This window comes from Balaenoptera physalus, assembly GCF_965194825.1.
Source record: "Balaenoptera physalus genome assembly, chromosome: 13".
NCBI lineage: Eukaryota > Metazoa > Chordata > Mammalia > Artiodactyla > Balaenopteridae > Balaenoptera > Balaenoptera physalus.
Genome location: NC_138892.1, coordinates 19,682,484 through 19,701,740, shown reverse-complemented (window position 1 = coordinate 19,701,740; position 19,257 = coordinate 19,682,484). Strand labels below are relative to the sequence as shown.

Sequence of the window (19,257 nt, the reverse complement as noted above, 5' to 3'; positions counted from 1 at the left end):
ACCAAAGCCCAAGTTTAATCACTCTTCTCCACCATCTTCTGGTGATCAGATGGTCCAGAGCAGTGGAAGGGAGAGTTTACAATGTGGAGCGATGTAAGGGATGGACTTCTCAGCTGAGAATGGAGCTTTTTTGACCTGTGAGCCAGGAGACTATGGGACCTAGTTACTGTTTGGCTCACCCACATGGATAGGATACAGATCTCGCAGGAGTGGCCGACCCCCATCCCCACCCCGGGCTGGCTTACCTTCTGAGCCTTGGGCATGTCGGTGTGGCGCTGGGCACGGACAGAGCGGGCCGACTTGGCAGGCTTGAGAGGCGCGCAGTACATCTCCAGCCTCCTCAGATCACAGCTCCGGAAGCAGCATTCGTCCACGATTCCTGTCTGAGGCGCCCTCCGACTGCTCGAGCCATACCCCGTGGGCTTGTCTGTTCCAATCAAACGCAGAGGGGCCTGGCTTTAGAGTGGGATAATATGCTATCTTCACAGTCCCACCCAGCCCCTGAAGACTCTCCTCTCCCCACACCTCGTCAACCCACACTTTTGTGAGTCAACCTCTTCTTGAAGCTCCTCCAACAATTCCTGACCCCCTAGATCTTTCTGGACTCCAGTATGTCTCCTGGAGTTGGTGCCACACTCGTTGGCAATACCTCACTCATCGTGCATTTATTTGTGTTAATTCTCCTCAAGTTCTTAGCCACCTGTAGTCAAGGATCTTGTCTATGCCCAATCCTCACCTTTCCTTATATGTTGACTTAATTGGGAGGCTGCTAGGAATATTAATTAAAAGATCATGTTTTATGTTTTCTTAATCTTTTTAGCAAATCTGCATGGTTTTTGTGTGCAGGATGGCTCAGATGTTTGCTCTTTGGCTTAACTGCTTCTGTTATAACATCAGACTGAGAAGTAAAGAGGTTTTAAGTCTGGAAAGTTCTCCTCACTTAACTGATGCGGAAACCAAGACTTGGAAACCGAAACTCAGAGTTGGGAATGACTTACGCAGGGTCATTCATGCAGTAAGTGGTGGAGCCAGGATTCAAACTCAGGTCTACTCCTGGCAAAGCCCAAGTGCCTCATAGAGCCTGGGAGACCTGTTGTATGACTCTGGACAAGTCATTTAAGCTTCCTGGGCCTCAGTTTACCCATTTGTAAAGTGGAGTTAATAAGATTTTCCTTGTACTGATTGCTTGAGGATTATATGACATACTGTATGAAAAGTACTTAGCGTATCACCTGACACCTAGTAGGTCCTAAATAAATGTTGGTTTGTTTCCTCAGAACATCGCTTTCCAGGATCATATAGGGTCTGTGAAGAGACAGGCTCTCTTTTGACTGCATCCAGAAGCTTTGGAACTTGGAACTGATGACGATACCAATGTGATAGGGCTCCTTCTCCTATCACCCTAGGGAGACCAGAACCATCATTTCTGTTTTCTTATAGCATAACCACTAGACTGAGACAGAATCAACTAAATGTCCATTTTTCATTCTGATTGCCCAGAGGGAACACCAGGAATCAAATTTCTTTTGATATTTGCAAATCAATTAGGCCTCTTTACTTGGCAAGTAGGTTTTAGTTTGATTCTATTTTGTTTTGTTTTGATTTGGACACACTTTTCCTGGCTCTAGAAGTAAAAAGGAGGCAAAACAAGTTTACATGGAACTTAAAATGTACTTGAATTCTTTGTAAACTTTTTGTCATAGTAGAACTTTTGTTACACCAAATCTTACTTATATACCCGTATATAAAATAGACGAAATGAAACTGCTGTGGCTTGGGCAAGGGCAGGGGACTGGATCTTGGCTTTCTCTGTCTCCCTTACCTCCCTTGGGAGGTGGAGGGCCTGAGTCTTCTCCACTGATGTCCAAGCTTCATGGAAGAAAATTTGTGAACTATTGAGCCAGAAGGATCCAATTAATCAATGTGACATATGTTCAATTTAAATTCCTGACACAGAAGACAGCATTATATGTTAAATAAAAAGTCTTATGTTCACATGATAATGATACTGTAGGATGGAGTTTTGAAAGTCAAAATCTCCATGTATATTTTGAACTCTCTAGTTGGGGGAGATCAGACCCATGGTCATGGCCTGCTACCAAACTAGTTTGGCTGCCTTGCGGCTCGAGGGGCCAGCTGTTCATGGCATCCTCTAAGAATCCAAATGTTTTCCTGATGCTTGGCACAGGAACCTGGGGATGCTTCCTCCCTGTAAGGCAGGTTTATTGTCATTCTTAGGGCAGCTGGGGGTAGAAACTTAGCAAGGGTTCAATTGTGGTCTCTTTGGGTGGGGTGTGCTGCTTTCGTTCAGGGCGAACGCTGTGGGTTCCTCATGGTTGAGGGATTTGGAAGGGACCGGGCAGCTGGTCCCAGTTGGAGCCTCAACAGTGCTTTCACTTGCCATTGGAGGATCAACCAGTGCAGAAGACTCTCTGCTTCTGCTCGCCAGCTGGGCCCTGGCAAGCCAGGACTTATCTGGTCCCTTGGGCAATGTAAACAATATTTTTTGTTTTTTTGTTTTTATAATCTTTTCCTGGAACTATAAATTAGAATAAAGACACAAATAGGCTTACATGGTTCTTTGTAATCCACAAAGGACTTCTGCATACTTTTTGCTAAGTGGCTATTTCAAGAGGCTGAAGGGGTCAGCCAGTGGAGAGTGGCTGATACTCTTTGGTTTTCTCTTGGGGTGGGGAGAGAGGGGAAGGTGACTCAGCCTACTTTGAGGTAAGTGTCCCTGCTATCCACCGCAGGTAATGATTGCTCTTTGCCAAAACGATGCATTTCTTAATGGGACATGATTGCGATTCATTTGTTGAATTTGGAATAGTAATTTGATGTTTGGAGGTAATGTGGCAGGAGTGGTTCCAGAAACCTTCACACTCGGCTAACTTAGAAACAACTAATTTCATCCTTATGGGCTGAAGATGGAGAGGGATAGGCTCTGTGATTCCAGGACCTATTTAGCACCTCTGTTTCAAGCATCTCTAAAGTAATCTTCCTTCTGAGACTCCATAGGTTCTGGCGCTTCTTGCTTGCCACTGGAGAAAGACACTAACCTTCATCTCAGAACAGCATCAAACATTGTATGTATTACATATTCCCTTCTTGGTGACTGTCAACAGCCATGAAACTCACCACAGGACTATTTCCTCTTGAGAGATAGAAAGTAATCATCAGCACAGCAGACAATCATAGCACACACCAGGCATCTGCTTTGTCACCTCTTAGATGAGCTCAGAGTTTGCCATGGCTCAGTCTATAAAATAGCTGTGCTTTTTTAGTCCATAGATCAATGACTTTAGGAACAGAGAAATTTAGGACTCTTCCATAATGCTCTAAAAAGAAAGTTTACCTTATGTCTATATCTGTTTTTTTACTGTTGTCAAAATATTACAGACTTGGATTTTGCCAAAAATGTAACTACCAGTTATTTCTAGCCACCGGAATCCTAGAAAGATGTTTTTCTTTGTCTATTCATGATGTCTACAATGGACTAATTGTACTTCATTGAAAATATATGAACATAACAAGTATTTACCTTGCCTTTTAAAGTTTAATTGATCCTTTGAAGTGTCTTATAGACTTGACTTCTGGTTCTACATAAAGATATTTAACAACAAAAAAATCATTTCTCACCAATTGAGAGGCCAGAGTTGAAGGTCAAAGTTTTTCCCTTTATCTTCAAACGCCTCATATTTCTTACTTTTCCAGAACCAAAATAAAGATATTTGTTGCTATGGGCTAAAACTAGGAGCATGATGCAATGTGGTTTACCAGGAAAACAGTAAAATAATTTGCTACAGTATCAATTTTGAGAAAAATAGGGATTTTTAATGACCTCAGAATTGCAGCTATTGTCATTATGAGTAATTTTTAAATGAGATGGAATGAACTGTTCCATCCTTGCCTTTAAAAACTCCTCATTAAGCACTAGGTAATTATGCTCCAGTGAGCAGAATAAGAATTGGTAGGTGAAAAAGAAACAAATGTTGGACTAATATAAGAAAAAATTTCTAACAATTTGAACTTAAGAGTGTTAAAAATGGGACTGACTTCTTTTAAATGTAATGAACTTCCCATTGCTGGAAGCAGTTAAGTAAAGGCTATGTGAACACCTGTCAGAGATCCTAAGAGCATATTCCTGTATTGAACACAGTGTCTGACTGCTATGGTCCTTTCTATTCCAAATATTCTGCAATAAGTAAAGAAATGGAGGAGAAAACTCATCTAGGCCAACCAAATATTCACTATGGGTGGAAACCACTTTTACACTGTCTTCAAGAAAGAAAACCAAATATTTTCTAACTTAGAAGGTTAAAATTTGTTTTCTGTTTATCATTTGAGTTCCCCAAGATGCTCAAAACATTTTTCTGTACTCAATTCTATAACAAAGGACAGGTGACTGGGATAGTCCTTTCTACAACTAGGTGTAGTCCCAGAGTTCTGTCATACCAATTATGAAGTGTCCATATACTCACTCAACTGTTAGGGTGAACAGGCATGTGTAGAATTTCACAGAATTTTCCTTGCTGACAAAGTCTTGATATTGGAAATTTACATATTTGTGTATTTATTTTTCAGTAGGTTTGCTCCAGAGCATGCAAACCAAAGATTGCTTAGTAGACAAGTTGGCTACCACCTAACCTAGGCCTTGAGTCCTCTATGAGCAGACATAAAGTGTCATCACAGTGCATGGCTGTATCTTGAAAGTTGGCCAACAGACAGAATTCCAATGATTAAACAGCTGGCTTCTATAATAATAGCACTTCCCTTTAAATAATGCATGGTCAGTGGAGTAATTCAATAATCTTCAGGGCAAACTTGCTAGTTATAAGGGTTTGGGGCAGAATTGTGGCATCATCAAAACCATGCCAATTAGCTGAGTCTCACATTTTATCATGTATGCAAGCAACTTGCTTCCCTCCCTCTCTGAAGGAGAAGGCATAATAATGAGATTTAACTGGGGTCATCACTTCTAGAACAAAGAGCTCTGGTCATTCATCTTTGGTAAATATGTAGTACCTTTATTGGTGCTACATAAGCTTGTGTTTCTTTATAGATTTCTGGGAATACAGTCGGGACATTTTACTCAACTTTAATTTCCTTTGAAACTTCCCCTCTTGCTTATTGAGAAAGATTTCCTTTAATTATTTTAACTCTATCGTTGGAAACAGAAGACATTGATTTGAAGAATCAGTATTTAAATAATAAAAAATGCAAACATTTTCGAAATAGGGAAATATCCAGTTCTGAAGATATACACTTGTTACTCTTTGCATTCCAAGGACTAAAAGTTCTCTAGAAATTGCTAACGGGGGAGGTCCTAAAGTTGATTGTGTTTTGAAAGCAGGGAAAAAGAAGTAAGACAGTTCTAGTTGTATTTCCAGGGCTATTTCTAGAAAATTCACAATTATGTGTCTGGTAGAAAATGCAAATGGATTCTTAACTAATAAAAAACAAAGTTGCATTTAACTTTGATTAACTTAAGATTGATCACACAATCAAATACCATAGTTAACATCTGTAGAAGCCAGTTAGGTTTCCTACACCAACTATCTATCCATAACTTCCAGACCTGTTGACAATTTAGAATAACTCAGAATGATTAGTTTCTTAGGCAGCAGTGCTCCATGGACCACCTTATCTAATGAAAATCCATTCAGTTGACATAATTTTGCATGGGATACTAGTAGGAAAGTTGGGTAAAATGTGAGTAATCTTAAATTTGTGTCCATTTTAGTGAGAATCACTTCTCACTTTCCTTTTTTATGGCTTTATGTGGAAAACTGGACTCCTTTCATGAATTCCTAATATAAGGAAAATTGTGATAGGACCATTACCTAGACCCCAAATGTAATACATCGAATGGTTGATATTTCCTGAATTCATAGGATTTGCATTAACTTAAAGCCTTTTGATGAATCGATATTTTACCTTTAAAAAATTCTATGGAAATCAACTTGAATTAAAACAATTATTGAGATATATGTGTTCATGTGCTTAGTAAAGATATGGAAAGATGCCTTCACTACTGTAAGACCATCCACATCACTATGCATTTAGAATAACGAGAGTATGTACACACATATACTCGAACACATATCAGGGAATGCAGTGCTTGACTGTCAGTATCAAAACTATTGTCAAAACATTTTAAAAATAGGATTGTTTTTGAAGAAATTTTTTGAAAATATATACCTATTGCCTGCCTTATATGTTGCTAGTGGACTCTGCACATTTCTGCTTTTCTGCAGAAGATCTTTCCAAGTAGGACTGGCCTTTGGCATTTATAAAAGTGAACACAGAAAATGTCCTCTCTTCTATGAACGGCATGTCATAAACTTTTCTTGAAAACCTATCAAGTTCAGTCATCAGTTTCACTTCAGCCTGTGTTAATTTTTAATTTCCAGTGTCTGCTGGTCCCACTACTTCTCAGTTGAACGAGGTCATCTTTTCTAGGAATCGCGGCTCCGTTTGACCTGCCACCACCCCCATCACTCGGCAACTCTTTCTCAGCTACTAAATCCCCATCACCCAAAGACCAAAGTCTTCCTGTTACCCAATCAAGTCAATGTTTGTGTATCTCTGGGCCTAAAAGGAATGAAGCAGCGCTCTGTGGCGCTGCCCCTTTCTTCAAATCTGCCTTTTTTTTTGGAAGCCCCAACTCAAGGGCAGGTGTGAAACTAGTGCTATTCGGTCTGCCTCTGTCCCAAAGGCCAGGGAGCTAGAGCGCAAGGCTTATGAGCAAGAAAACTAGAGATTCAGAGGAGAAACATTACCGTTTTAGGGCTCTTTGGAGAAATGGGCCGACAGAGTGGGAAGCAACGTGATGTATTACTTTAGCCTGATACAATGCCCTGGAGGGCGAGCGTCTTGCCAGGTCAGCACAATTTACTAGTTTAGGTTTGATTCCAGGCCTTGGAGGAGATAGATGTAGCCAACAAAATTATACTTTGGCAAGAGAAATGCTTTGCTGGAGAGAAATGTTGTCCTGAGGGAATGGTTTGGTTTATCAACGTCTAAGGTAAAAGATAATCAAACGCCAGGAGGTCATTTTTATGTTTGAATTATTTCAGTTGAGCCTGCTATATAATTTAGCTACCATTTTCCAGTTATATAGTTTCGATTATTTAGAACATACTGCAGGGTTTGAGTATGATCTGCCTGTGACATCTGTCATACCAGTGAACGAGGCAATGTGTGGAGTGGCTAAAAGCACACGTTTTGGAGTCAGACAGGTCTGGATTCTGCCACTTATTCACTATTCACCTTGGGCAAGGCACCAACTCTTCTAAGACTCAGATCCTCTTACGTAAAATGGACATGAGAGCATATCCCAAGACTGTTGTGAAGGTTAAGTGAGAATGTATGTGAAGTGTTTTGCACAATGTCTGGTACGCAATAAACTCTAAATAAATGTTAGCTCTTACAATTGTTATGGAGTTAGTTGGCCAGCAAGGCTAACTGGGCAGGACTCTTCCTCTTCCTCTCTTCCTCTTAAAAATGCATCCTTTCCAAAGTTTGGTTGAAAAGATGGCCTTTCTAGATAAAGGAGGACTGTTCTCTATGAAAATGAATGAATATGTGTTCCTTTGAAAGATTATCCAAACTTTATATTGTATAGACTGTCCTAAATAATTTTAATCTCGAATAGGCACTCTATGAGAACAGATCCTCCAGTCAAGTCACACAAGTGATATGGACTTATCTTGAACTCTTGTTACCTTTGATTTCTCCCAAATAATCCACTGGCTAAAATAATTGGCTTTTCAGCATTAGTATCGACTCACTTATTTCAAAACAATGCTGCAAGGCATGGGATGGGTGTGGGCAAAACACATGGTCAGAGTGGTTCCCCAATCACTTTCCACCAGCATATGTATTTCTCTCCTCTTTCTTTTCTCTTCTTCCTCTATATCTTCTTGTCTCCTGCTATTGACAGCCATTGACATTCTTTTTGCTCACTGATGCACTTTAGGGCCAAAGCTCATATTATGCAGAGTTCATGGTAGGCTAAGAATTAGAGTTTAGTTCCCTCTCTGGAATGACTGAAATCTAAGGCTCCCTTTCCTGCCAACCATGCTTTGGAAATAAGCAGCCACCAAGTATACAATGTCACCAGGCCCACTAATCACTACTCCATCTTGGACCCACGCCTGAATGAGCTGAAGACAGACAAAACAAGAGAGAATAAGAAGGGATGTTGAGGAATCGCACATATGGACCTGAGTTATCTCATTTTTTTGAGAAAGGCTGTGACAGAAATTGTAAGATGAGTCCGGCTCCAATGTGGAGATTGTAGCCATGCCACCAGCATTATCTCCTATACTTACACTGTTACTGTCAGTTTACTCTTTCAGGTGTGGGAAGAGAGGCCTTGTAGGCAAAACATAAGGCATTCATGAATAGGGGGTAACGCCCCTCTTTCTGGTGCCACAGAAAGATGAATCAGCCAAAGGGGTATTAAAACACATTCTCTTTATTTTTAGTTTCACTCTAAAGTCTATCATTTCTCTTTTCTTTGCAACTTGGCACCTGCCCTGTGTTCTCAGGGGCCCTGCTCCCCATCAGTCTCCTCACTCAGGCCTCTGTGTTTTGCTCAGGGTGCATCTGGAGATTTTCCCAGGGGTGGGTGTGACACGGTCAGGATCCAGGTGAAGGGGTGACAGCTGCCAGGGCCGTCTGGCGTGTCTGAAGGGAGAGTGTCGGGAGGTGTAGGCCGCATAAAGAGAGGCATCCGGACCTGCATCAGGGAGTGAGGTGTTGGAGGGCGGCCTCCACAGCAGCAGAGACAGCCCTTGGCATTAGTGCTGAGAAGCAACAGCCAGAGTCAGCGACAGGTTGAACACAGGAGAGGAGGGAGGGAGGGAGAAGGGGGTTAGAGCACTACACGATATAAATAACTGCAGAGTGTGCACGTCAGTGCCAGTTGGGTTGTGTGTGAGGTACCTTTCATGCTGGTGTGTCAACAGCGTTGTTCCTGAATTGAAAGGTCCTGGGGAGTGTTTCTATAGCACCTAGCACAGTGCCATATGCAGAGAGGAAGTAAAAAAGAAGGCAATATGGTATACTGAAAACAACATTGGATTCCAGCCCAGATCCTTTGTGCAAACTCACAAGTCACCCAAACTCTCTGAGATTCAGTTTTCTCACACAGACAAAGTACTGGATAACATCAAGCACTCCTTCTAACAACACGACTCCAAGCATTATCTAAATGGCTATGGGACCCACTTTTTAATCAACAATGCATATATGGCACATCAGTGCTTTTCCCCAATAATAGAGAAAAATACAGTGAAGAGAAGTTTGATGAGAGAACCAGGTCTTTCCTCTTTGTCAGATTTAACCTTATATGAAAACAAGATTGATATATCAGATTGAATTTAAGAAAAGCAGGGATCAGCATTGGGTTTGATGGAGGAAAATAGGGAAAATGACCAGTATGGAGGTGGGTTTGAGTACAGGGAGGGGACAAGACCATTTGTGAGGACTGCAGAAGGCAGATCAAGGCAGGATACAGGTGTGAATTAGGAGGATAAGAGAGTCATTTGCTGGAGCTGTTGAAATAGTAGAAAGAATCCAACTTCATTGTGGAAACGGATCCTAAAGGCTTTGAGGAATGAGGAAGTGGCCTCATTTGTGTGGGCACCCGGAAATGAGAATGAGTATGAGAAGAGTCTTTCTAGAAACTCCTGGGCGTGGTCTTTTTTTTTTTTTTTTAACGTTTTTATTGGATGCCCCATACATCTCTGAAGCTCTGTTCCTTTCTTCTCCATCCTTCTTCATGTTACTTGGATTGCATAATCACTATCAATCTATCTTTAAGTTTGCTGATTCCCTCTTCTTCCAGTTCAAATTTACTATTGAGCCCCTCTGGTGACTTTTTTTTTTAACATCTTTATTGGAGTATAATTGCTTTACAATGGTGTGTTAGTTTCTGCTTTAAAACAAAGTGAATCAGCTATACATATACATATATCCCCATAACTGCTCCCTCTTGCATCTCCCTCCCACCCTCCCTATCCCATCCCTCTAGGTGGTCACAAAGCGCTGAGCTGATCTCCCTGTGCTATGCGGCTACTTCCCACTAGCTATCTATTTTACATTTGGTAGTGTATATAAGTCCATGCCACTCTCTCACTTTGTCCCAGCTTACCCTTCCCCCTCCCTGTGTCCTCAAGTCCATTCTCTATGTCTGCATCTTTATTCATGTCCCGCCCCTAGGTTCTTCAGAACCTTTTTTTTTTTTTTTTTAGATTCCATATATATGTGTTAGCATACGGTATTTGTTTTTCTCTTTCTGACTTACATCACTCTGTATGACAGACTCTAGGTCCATCCACCTCACTACAAATAACTCAGTTTCGTTTCTTTTTATGGCTGAGTAATATTCCATTGTATATATGTGCCACATCTTTATCCATTCATCTTTCGATGGACACTTAGGTTGCTTCCATGTCCTGGCTATTGTAAATAGAGCTGCAGTGAACATTGTGGTACCTGACTCTTTTTGAGTTATGGTTTTCTCAGAGTATATGCCCAGTAGTGGGATTTCTGGGTCGTATGGTAGTTCTGTTTTTAGTTTTGTAAGGAACCTTCATACTGTTCTCCATAGTGGCTGTATCAATTTACATTCCCACCAACAGTGTATGAGGGTTCCCTTTTCTCCACACCCTCTCCAGCATTTATTGTCTGTAGATTTTTTGATGATGGCCATTCTGGGGGCATGGTCTTTTAACATTACTCTTCGCAAAGCGACATTTTCAAAAGATCAGCGACCAGTCCCAGGAGGGTTGTTAATATTGTTGACCAGAATGCTGAATTTCCTAGTATTCAATGTGGGCAACGTTTTATTTCACTAGCTTCCTAAGTGTCTGTCAATGGTATCTGAATCCTCTGTGTGATATTCAGTTTCTTCCTGGGGGACTGGTACATAGTTTCCCCAGAAAATTCCATCTACAATTACATGTTATCCCATCTCTGATAACGTGAATGGGCTTCCAGACAGGTCATCATCTCTACCAGTGGGACCCAACATCTGCCCAGAGAACAAAATTAGAAGACCATTATATACATGTTTTTTCAAATGCTACACCTTTTTTTGGTAAGATAAACTAATGTTAAGGTTATTAAAAAATTTAAATCTGTACAAGGAGTTCTCAAGCAAGTGGTAGTATGATTCATCAAAATATTAAGCAGGTATGCAGACTGAGGCTAAATGGTTCATTTAGAGAGAGATTATATTATCTCAGGAACTCTCAGCTAAAATCTGGACTTGTCTAACCATCCTTTATCTCTTTTTTTTCTATAGAATTTTGCTACTGTAATTTTCTCCCTTTCCCCTTAATATTTAATTGCTTAAACATGACCAAGAGACTTTAAGGGCTTTCCTCAAATTATTAAATTTTAGAGTTTCATAAAGCTTTGGACCTGAGAGCAAATTCAAGGTCAACTAAGAAGTTTCTTAGTAATCTGGCAATCACCGAGCCTGTTAGTTTTAGCCACCCCACTCCTCCCACCCCCAAATATTATTTTTCTGAATTGAGCAAGTGAAGTATGAATAAGGAGAGAGAGGTGTGGCTGGGTTGCAGCTCGTCTCCAAGCTGAATCCTGTTCTCATCTTTATTTCATCTGGGACTGATATCATGTCTACATCTCCAAACCTCATTAAATGCTTTTAGCAAATATTATTATCAATCAAGAAAAATCTCTGATTCTCTTATTTATTTTACTAAAGGAAAATATTTTCAGCTCGTGATGTTGGCTGGAGAAATCAAACTCTTTTTTATTTTTATTTTTTGTCACATACTCAAACACACTGTGAATGACCACATTGCTCTGCTCTGGGACCCCACTCTGAGGCAATGGTTTCTTGGCCTTTTAGCCAATCACTCACTTCTGTGAATTTTCTTTCTGAGAACTGGAGACAGTTGCCCCAGAAGTCGTTTTCCAATTTATCACGAAACCTGTCCATGGTTGCAGAATTAGTTGGCCTCATTAGAAGCAAGCAACGTGAGGCCTGATGTGTCCTATGGCTGCGGAGGCTCCTTCGTGCAGGGATACTGGGCCAGGATAACTGCTTGTGGGATATTTTATTTCCCTCAACACTTACCTTCTGTCTGCTCTCTTTGGCTCAGATCTGGGTTTGGGAAGCCTGCATGAAGGCACTGCTGATGTTAATACTTAGGCATAATTAGCTCTGTCCTAACTCTAGTAGGAAGTCAGGGCCCAAGTTCAGGGGCTAAAGGCTCTCTTCTGATGCATAGCTGTTGAACAGGGAAGCCTCCATTCTCTCTTTCCAGCCTTCCAGCAAGTACCTGCTTCCTTGTAACCCCACACCTAGCCTGTCACACCTGCTAGAAAGGAGAATATAAAATCCATTGATCTCTTAATGTGTATGGTCTCCATAATCCCCACTATGTCAATTAGATGCATATTTATATAAAAACTGCATGTATAAACCTTTAGGTTGATGAGAAGAAATGATTGTCAAGGTCTTGCAGCAGCTTCTGTATAATAGGGATAGGAGGAGAAGTGAAGCTTTTTGACTCGTAGTAAGGGTTCTGACAAGAGAATGTGGAGAGAGCTACGAACATTCTCATTTCTGAGCTGTCAGTTCAAGTCATTGACAATGACTTTTACAAAGAAGAGTGACAGGGAAAAGGGGGCTGTTGGTTTAGAAATATTTTAATCTACGTCTATCGACCTGCTAATTTATTTATTTTTCTCCTCAAGCAACTTCTTGTCCTCCTCTTCCTCCTCCTTTGCTTCCGGTTCAGGACGAGACTCTGGTAAAGGTACTTGTGACATCCTAGTCTTCCCATATCTTCTCATTGAACCAGTGCTCCCACGGTCCACTGAGATCTGCCCTCAGCAGGCATTTCCTGCAGTCAGACTATGACCCGTCATAAATTCCTTGCATTCTTCAGAACATCTGTGCCTTCTTTGGCCACATCTTTTTTCCTGGTACTCAACAGGCCACAAATCACCCTGGACTTCTCCTTCCAGGCTGTTGATGTCTTAACACTCTCCTTTCAAACCATATTCTTCTCTTGTCCTTGGCTGTGGCTCTTGGCTTCCCAACCTTCTCATCTTCCCCCATCAGGGTTAGTCATCTGTGGCATCACCAACTGTGGCTCTTTCTCCTAGCCTTCTATCTGGCCTGAAATGATGCATTTCTTCAAGTGTCAGAGTTACTATGCAGACCATACTACCTGGTTTGATGCTTAGGTAAGCTCCCTTACGTTGATTTAAACACAGTAGTGCAGACAACACCTTCATGCCTCAAGAACATTTGAGAAGACCCAAACCTAGAGGATATTGATTAGCTAGTGAGAAAGAAGGAACTATAATAAGACCTAAAGGTATAATCAAATGAGGTTTGAAACTTTTCCATTAAACACAAGTTTCTCTGGAGATTGAAAAGGGGCATTTCATTCTCCAGTTCATTTTATGTTTAAACTAATTTCTTTGACATTTATAACAAATGCGTGCCTTTGCGGTAATATATTACCAATAACTTCCCTTTGTTGAGTGCTTTCTATTAAGCTAGTATAGTAAATATTACTTTTCATGTCATCTCATTTACAGCAACTGCATGGAGTAGGCATTGTTACTATATCCATTTTACATATGAGGAAACTGAGGTTTAGCAAGGTTAAGTAACTTGACCCAAATCATATAGCTAGTAGGTTGCCAAGCGAGTTCACTTCAACTGGGGACACCTTGAAAGTGGGAGAATTCTCAGGTGAGGAAAAATTCTGAAGTTGATACCATTAGTGGGATTCTTAAAGGCACATAATGCTAAAATCCATGAAGGATATGGGGGAGGTTATCTAAGTCAGCCCACCAACCCCAGGTTTTGAGCACATGCAGTAGACAGAGTTATAGCCTAGGTATTCCAGAGACTGCCAGAAGGAATGTCATGCATGGCTTTTGCCCTCGAGAGAAAAGTCTGGGCAACCCTGCAGTTTAAGGCATGGCTGGTGTTGGATGTTCACATCTCACCCAGTACACTGTGATTCTTTCCACTTTCAAAAGGGACAGTCAGCTCTGTAGTGCAGCCAGACCATCTCGTTTCCAATCCCCTTTGAATTGCACAAAATTATGACAACTTCAGCAGAAATTGAAAAAAGAAATTTTACCCATAATCTCGCTATCCCAACAAATCATAATATCGTCATTTTTCTATTATTTTTTCTAGTTCTCACCCAGATGCCTGCATCATTTTGACACAGGTACAGTCACAGCCTAAATTTACGGTATTTTTGTGTTTTTTCACTTAACATTATATTGCGAGCATTTTCCATATTGCTCCATAATCTTTATAATTATAATTTTAAAGCTGAAGAATATTTTATTGAGTAGATTTGCCACCATTTATTTTTTAAACCATTTTCCTGTTATTAGACGTTTAGTCTAGTTTCAGCTTTATCATTATTTTAACTAATGCACCAATAAGTGTCTTTGTGCACTTAACTTTCTACTTCTAGATCATTTGTAAGAATAAATTCCCAGGAATGGAATTACTGAGTCAAATAATATTATCAGACAATCCTATTTTGATGAAAGCCTACAATTTTTCATAAGGACCAAAGCAGAGAATTATATCTAGATTTTCTCCCAGGATTAGAAAAGCGAGAGCCAAGGTAGAGCACAAACAGGAATCTTACCTGCATACCGTGAATTAGATAAAAGAACCAATTTCTGTTTTCAATTACTACTGCAGTTTCCTCTGAAGGAAACATGGGATGTAACCAAGAATTGGGCTTGGTGTCCAAAAGTTTACCAAGTAGAAGAAAAACCAGGAAAAATGAAATTGATGACAAGAGACCCTAGTTCTCAATTTTCAAAATCACCAAGTACCTACAAGTTTTCTTCTCCAGGGTGGGGAGAGGGGATCCCCAGGAACATAGCTGCCAACAGCATCACACCTCCTGTAGGGAGATGGGGAGTTTGTGTTCTAAATAGCAAAGGCTCTGCTTTCGTGCTCCTTCTGAACTCACGACCTCTCTGGAATACCTGCCTCCTGCCCAAGCTGGGGTCTCTCAACCTTCTTTCAGGGAGTAATATCCCTGACAACCTACCTCCCCATCTAACCCCAAATTTGGCCACACCTGCCCTCCTTTACCACGTTATTCCTTTCCTGCTTATAATCATTCAATCGCAAATGTTCATTGAGCACCTACTATATTCTAGATACTGCTCTCAGTACCGAGGATAAGGTGTGAACAAAACAGACAAAAATGGGATAACAGGTCACCATGCCCTCCATGCCCCTGGCTCCTATGACAACCTTATAGGAAACTGTAGTGTCCTCGTTTCAATGACCATTGCCCAGAGCAATTGGAGTCTGAGTCCAGCAAGGGAGTTTCCTTCAGGCCCCTGTGAGAATTCTTGTCTGAGGATTTCATTCCCACTAACCTCTCTGAAGGTGCAAAGTGATTATTTTGTGCATCACAAACTAGCACTTAATCTATATATTAGCCTTTTTTTTTCTGTTTTATGAGGACCAATCCATTTCCCCAACTTGATTTGAAGCATTTTAAGGGTGGAAATGGTGTCTCATATTTCTGTGTCTAGAAGCACAGCACTGGGCACTTATCAGGCAGTTTATAAATGATCACTGATTAGTGGATTGATGTCAAGTGCACCAACAGTACACAGAGAGGCAGAGTATGAAGAAATTTTTACATTGGAAAGAAGAAACCCCAAATCAGGGCCCATGTCTGTGTCTCTGTTTCCTTTCTTGTTAAAGCGGAATGATGCTAGCAATGGTTACCTAACAGTTCCCTCTGTGGGGTTGTGGTGAGTTAAGGCACATAGAGAGATTGGGACCGTGAGTGACATAGAACAAGCATTCATGAAATGTCACATCACCGTCCTCAGCATCACCATTAATGAATTAATTGTGAGGCTGGACAGCGAACTAGTGAAAACAAAGTCTCCGGAGCCGATTTGCCTGAGTTCAGACGCTCGCTCCATTTCTAATTTTGTGCCTGTGGGTAAGTTGCTTAACCTCTAGGGTCTCATCCAAAAGGGGGGGTGTGAATAGTATCCACCTCACAGGGTACTTGTGATGACGGCACGAGTGAATACTTAGTTCCAAGATTTCAGCAAAGAGTCAGTGAATGGCCACTATGTACCTGGACTCGGGGTTCAGAATACAGATGAGGACAGAGGACACGCAGTCCCTTCCGCATTCAGGAGACTGCAGTTCACAATGCATCTTGGTGTTATTGATCCATAGGGCTAACTCCAGAGCTCACTGCAGACAGCGCCTGGCCATTCCCACATCACTTTCACACACATTCTGTCCTTCAGCCATTTCAACAACCCTGTGAGACAGATGGAATTACCCTCATTGTATAGATGAGAAAACTGAGAGCTTAAGTGACTCACGAATCTGGAAGTTCCTTTGATTTCAAACGGTAAAGCTTCTCCACCCACATACCTGCCTCCTAACCCCCATGAAAAGACAAACTTCAGGTTCATAAACCTGTGGGAGCTCCTGAAGCAGCCAGTGGCCAAGGTGACTCACACGTCATGCAGTGGGTGGTTACACAATGATAAGTACCAGTGCTTCTCAAACCTGAGCCTGTATCAGTGTCACCCAGAGGGCTGGTTAAAACAACATCATTGGGTCCCACCCTCAGTTTCTGTAAGTCTGAGATGGTGCCTGATAATTTGCAATTCCAAGTTCTCAGATGATGGCCGTGCCTCTGGCCTCTGTGTGATATAGACATCCAACATTTGGATATAATATATGACTAAGTGGTGGAGCACTGGCCAGGAGGAAAGGGCCAATGAGGGCAGGCATCCTGGGAAGGACCCCTTGCACTTTAAAAACTCCAGAAAGGCTTCCTATCTCTTTTGATAATTGCCTAATAAAGGTAACCGTATGTCAGTCTAGTAGCAGAACCAGTTTTATTGCAAAAAGGAAAAAAAATTATAACCCTCCAAAGTAAGAAACTACACTGAAACGAAAAACACATGTTGACCTTTTTCCCTTCCCTGCCTTTTTTACTTGCACAGTCTGTGTCGTTCTGACTTGCAGCTAGCACCTGAAGACAGCAAGCCAGGTCACAGGGAGGGAAATTAGAGCCTTAACAAATTCCCCGGCCAAATGGAAAACTAGAAACACAGGGACGTCCTCTGATATTGAAAGCTGCCTTTTCTAAGTACCAGGTTCAATTTATTTTTAGGCTTTCAAAATTGTCACGTGGGTATTCAAGCCAATCTGCTCAGTTGTAAAACTTAGTTCTAGAAGACCGACTTCCCAAGGACCCAAATCTATCTTTTCTATGCCCTCACCCTTTATAACCTCCCAGGCTAATGCAGAGAAGCCAAACAGGTGGGGTGGGTTTTGGGCACACCCTTAGGACCACATCATCAAAACATCTTTTCACGGAGCATTCAAAACTCATGGCAAAGGAGAGTTAAAGGGAAATATGCCACTGATGATTGCTTATAGAACCAGGTGGTTATATAAAGTAGAGGACATTCAATTTTGCAAACAGGAAAATGATAATTTGTTATTTGTCAGTCAGGCTACACATAAGCATCAAAGTTTCTTGAGCAAGTGTCGGGATCAATCCTGCTGAGGAAACAGGGTTAATTAATCCGACTGCTTCCATGCAGAAGTGGCAGGAAGAGGGCAAACGCTGTTCTATTTCTTTGCCGAGCCCTTCTCATGAGAATGTCTGTGAGGCTCCCATAGCTTTAAATCAAATGGTGTCCCGCAGGCAGGAAATCCATCTTGGGAGCAGGGGGAGGAAAGCAGGGGCCACTGCTGGCTTGGCAATTATAACCGTCCTCCAGGTCCCTGTTTCCATTTCCCTTTAAAGAAGAAGTTGGATTTTTAATGATTCCCTTTCTAGTCACTTCCTTCCCATTGCCTCACTAGGTCATTTCAGTGCACGCCTTCTTCACAGATCTATTTCTGGAAAACATCAGAGGGAAAATGACCTCATTCACTAATTGGGAAGCCAATTGGGTATCCCCAGGGTTGGCTGGTACTTCTGTGTTGAGGGGTCTCCCCACCCTCCCTGGCTGTTACTTATTAGCATCCTTTGTGTACTGAGCACTTCACCAAGGCTGAAGGAGCTTGGGAAGATGTAAAACGCTTGGTCTGGTCCCAAGAAACCCATAAGTTAATAAAAAACACGGACCAAGAGATCAACATAACCTGAGAGCAGAAACTTAGTAGAACTTTAGCACTGAACAGGTCCTTAGAAATCCTGTAGTCCATAGATGAGTTTTGGTAAGAGGCCTGTGAATCCTCTGTGTGGTGTGTAATTATGTGTGTTTGTGGATCAGACACTCAAAAGATTCTCAAAATGTTCCACGATCTGAGGAAAGTAGAGAAGTCCAGGCCCAGGCTTGCAGAGAAGCCAGTTTTGTTCCTATTTTACCTTTCACAAACATCCAGCTGGCCTGTACATCATATCCCAAATGCCACATCCAACGTCAAAAGACACCAAAGGATCCAAGATACCTCCTCAGCCCAGTGTTCACCAAAGAGTGTTTCTCAAGAGGTTCCATGCAAAAAACTTAGGAAACAGCTGTACATGTTGTCCCATTTTAGAGAGTCTGAAAGTTCACCAGCCTATTCAAGTTGGTGAGAAGTTCTATAGTGAAGAAATCTATCTGATGGTACTTAAGTCCACTCTCCCCGTATTTAATGGGCCACTGGACTCCTGTTTCCCAGGAATGTCTATTAACTTCCTAAGGAACTAAGGCAAACGGATCCCGAAATTCCTTCCGTTTATCGCTTCTTTTGATTAAAGTACATGAAAGAGTCCTTTGGAAATGTCAGTAATTTACTAAGGAACAGTGCATTGTCAGCCATCAACATCCCAGTAAAAGTAAAGTCTAGGTCTGGGAGAATAGACTATAAGGAAGGCTGGTTTGCTAAAGGGGATTGGTTCAGAATAGCAGAACCCTGCTGAGCTGTAAGGTCTTCAGAGACCCCTCGTTGGGGAGCTTTCTCCACATCTAAGATAGCCACCACCCTGATATCTATCATTCCACTGTTTCTTTGAAAACATTTATCAAGATAGACTCGGTTCCGTTTATTTATTGGTTGACTTGCACCTTGTCTGCCCCCTCCCCACCCCCATTGGAACGTGAGATCCATGAGATCCTGTTCACTGCTCTAGCCCCAACACCAACCGCAGGTCTGCAAAGAGAAAGAGCTTAATGAATACCTTTTGTGGTATACATTGTATGGACGTGCTACTGAATGGATAG

At 41.6% G+C, this 19,257-nt stretch overlaps 1 protein-coding gene across 3 annotated transcripts in view; it reads right to left on the bottom strand.

Annotated features, from left to right (window-relative positions):
• IGF1 (insulin like growth factor 1) overlaps positions 1–19,257 on the bottom strand; it is a 157,616-nt gene that overhangs the window by 95,617 nt on the left and 42,742 nt on the right. For all 3 annotated transcript variants that reach the window (XM_082419551.1, XM_082419550.1, XM_082419549.1), the window contains exon 3: positions 246–427. In XM_082419551.1, the coding sequence (XP_082275677.1) occupies positions 246–427 (182 nt within the window). The remainder of the gene's footprint in view (positions 1–245; positions 428–19,257) is intronic.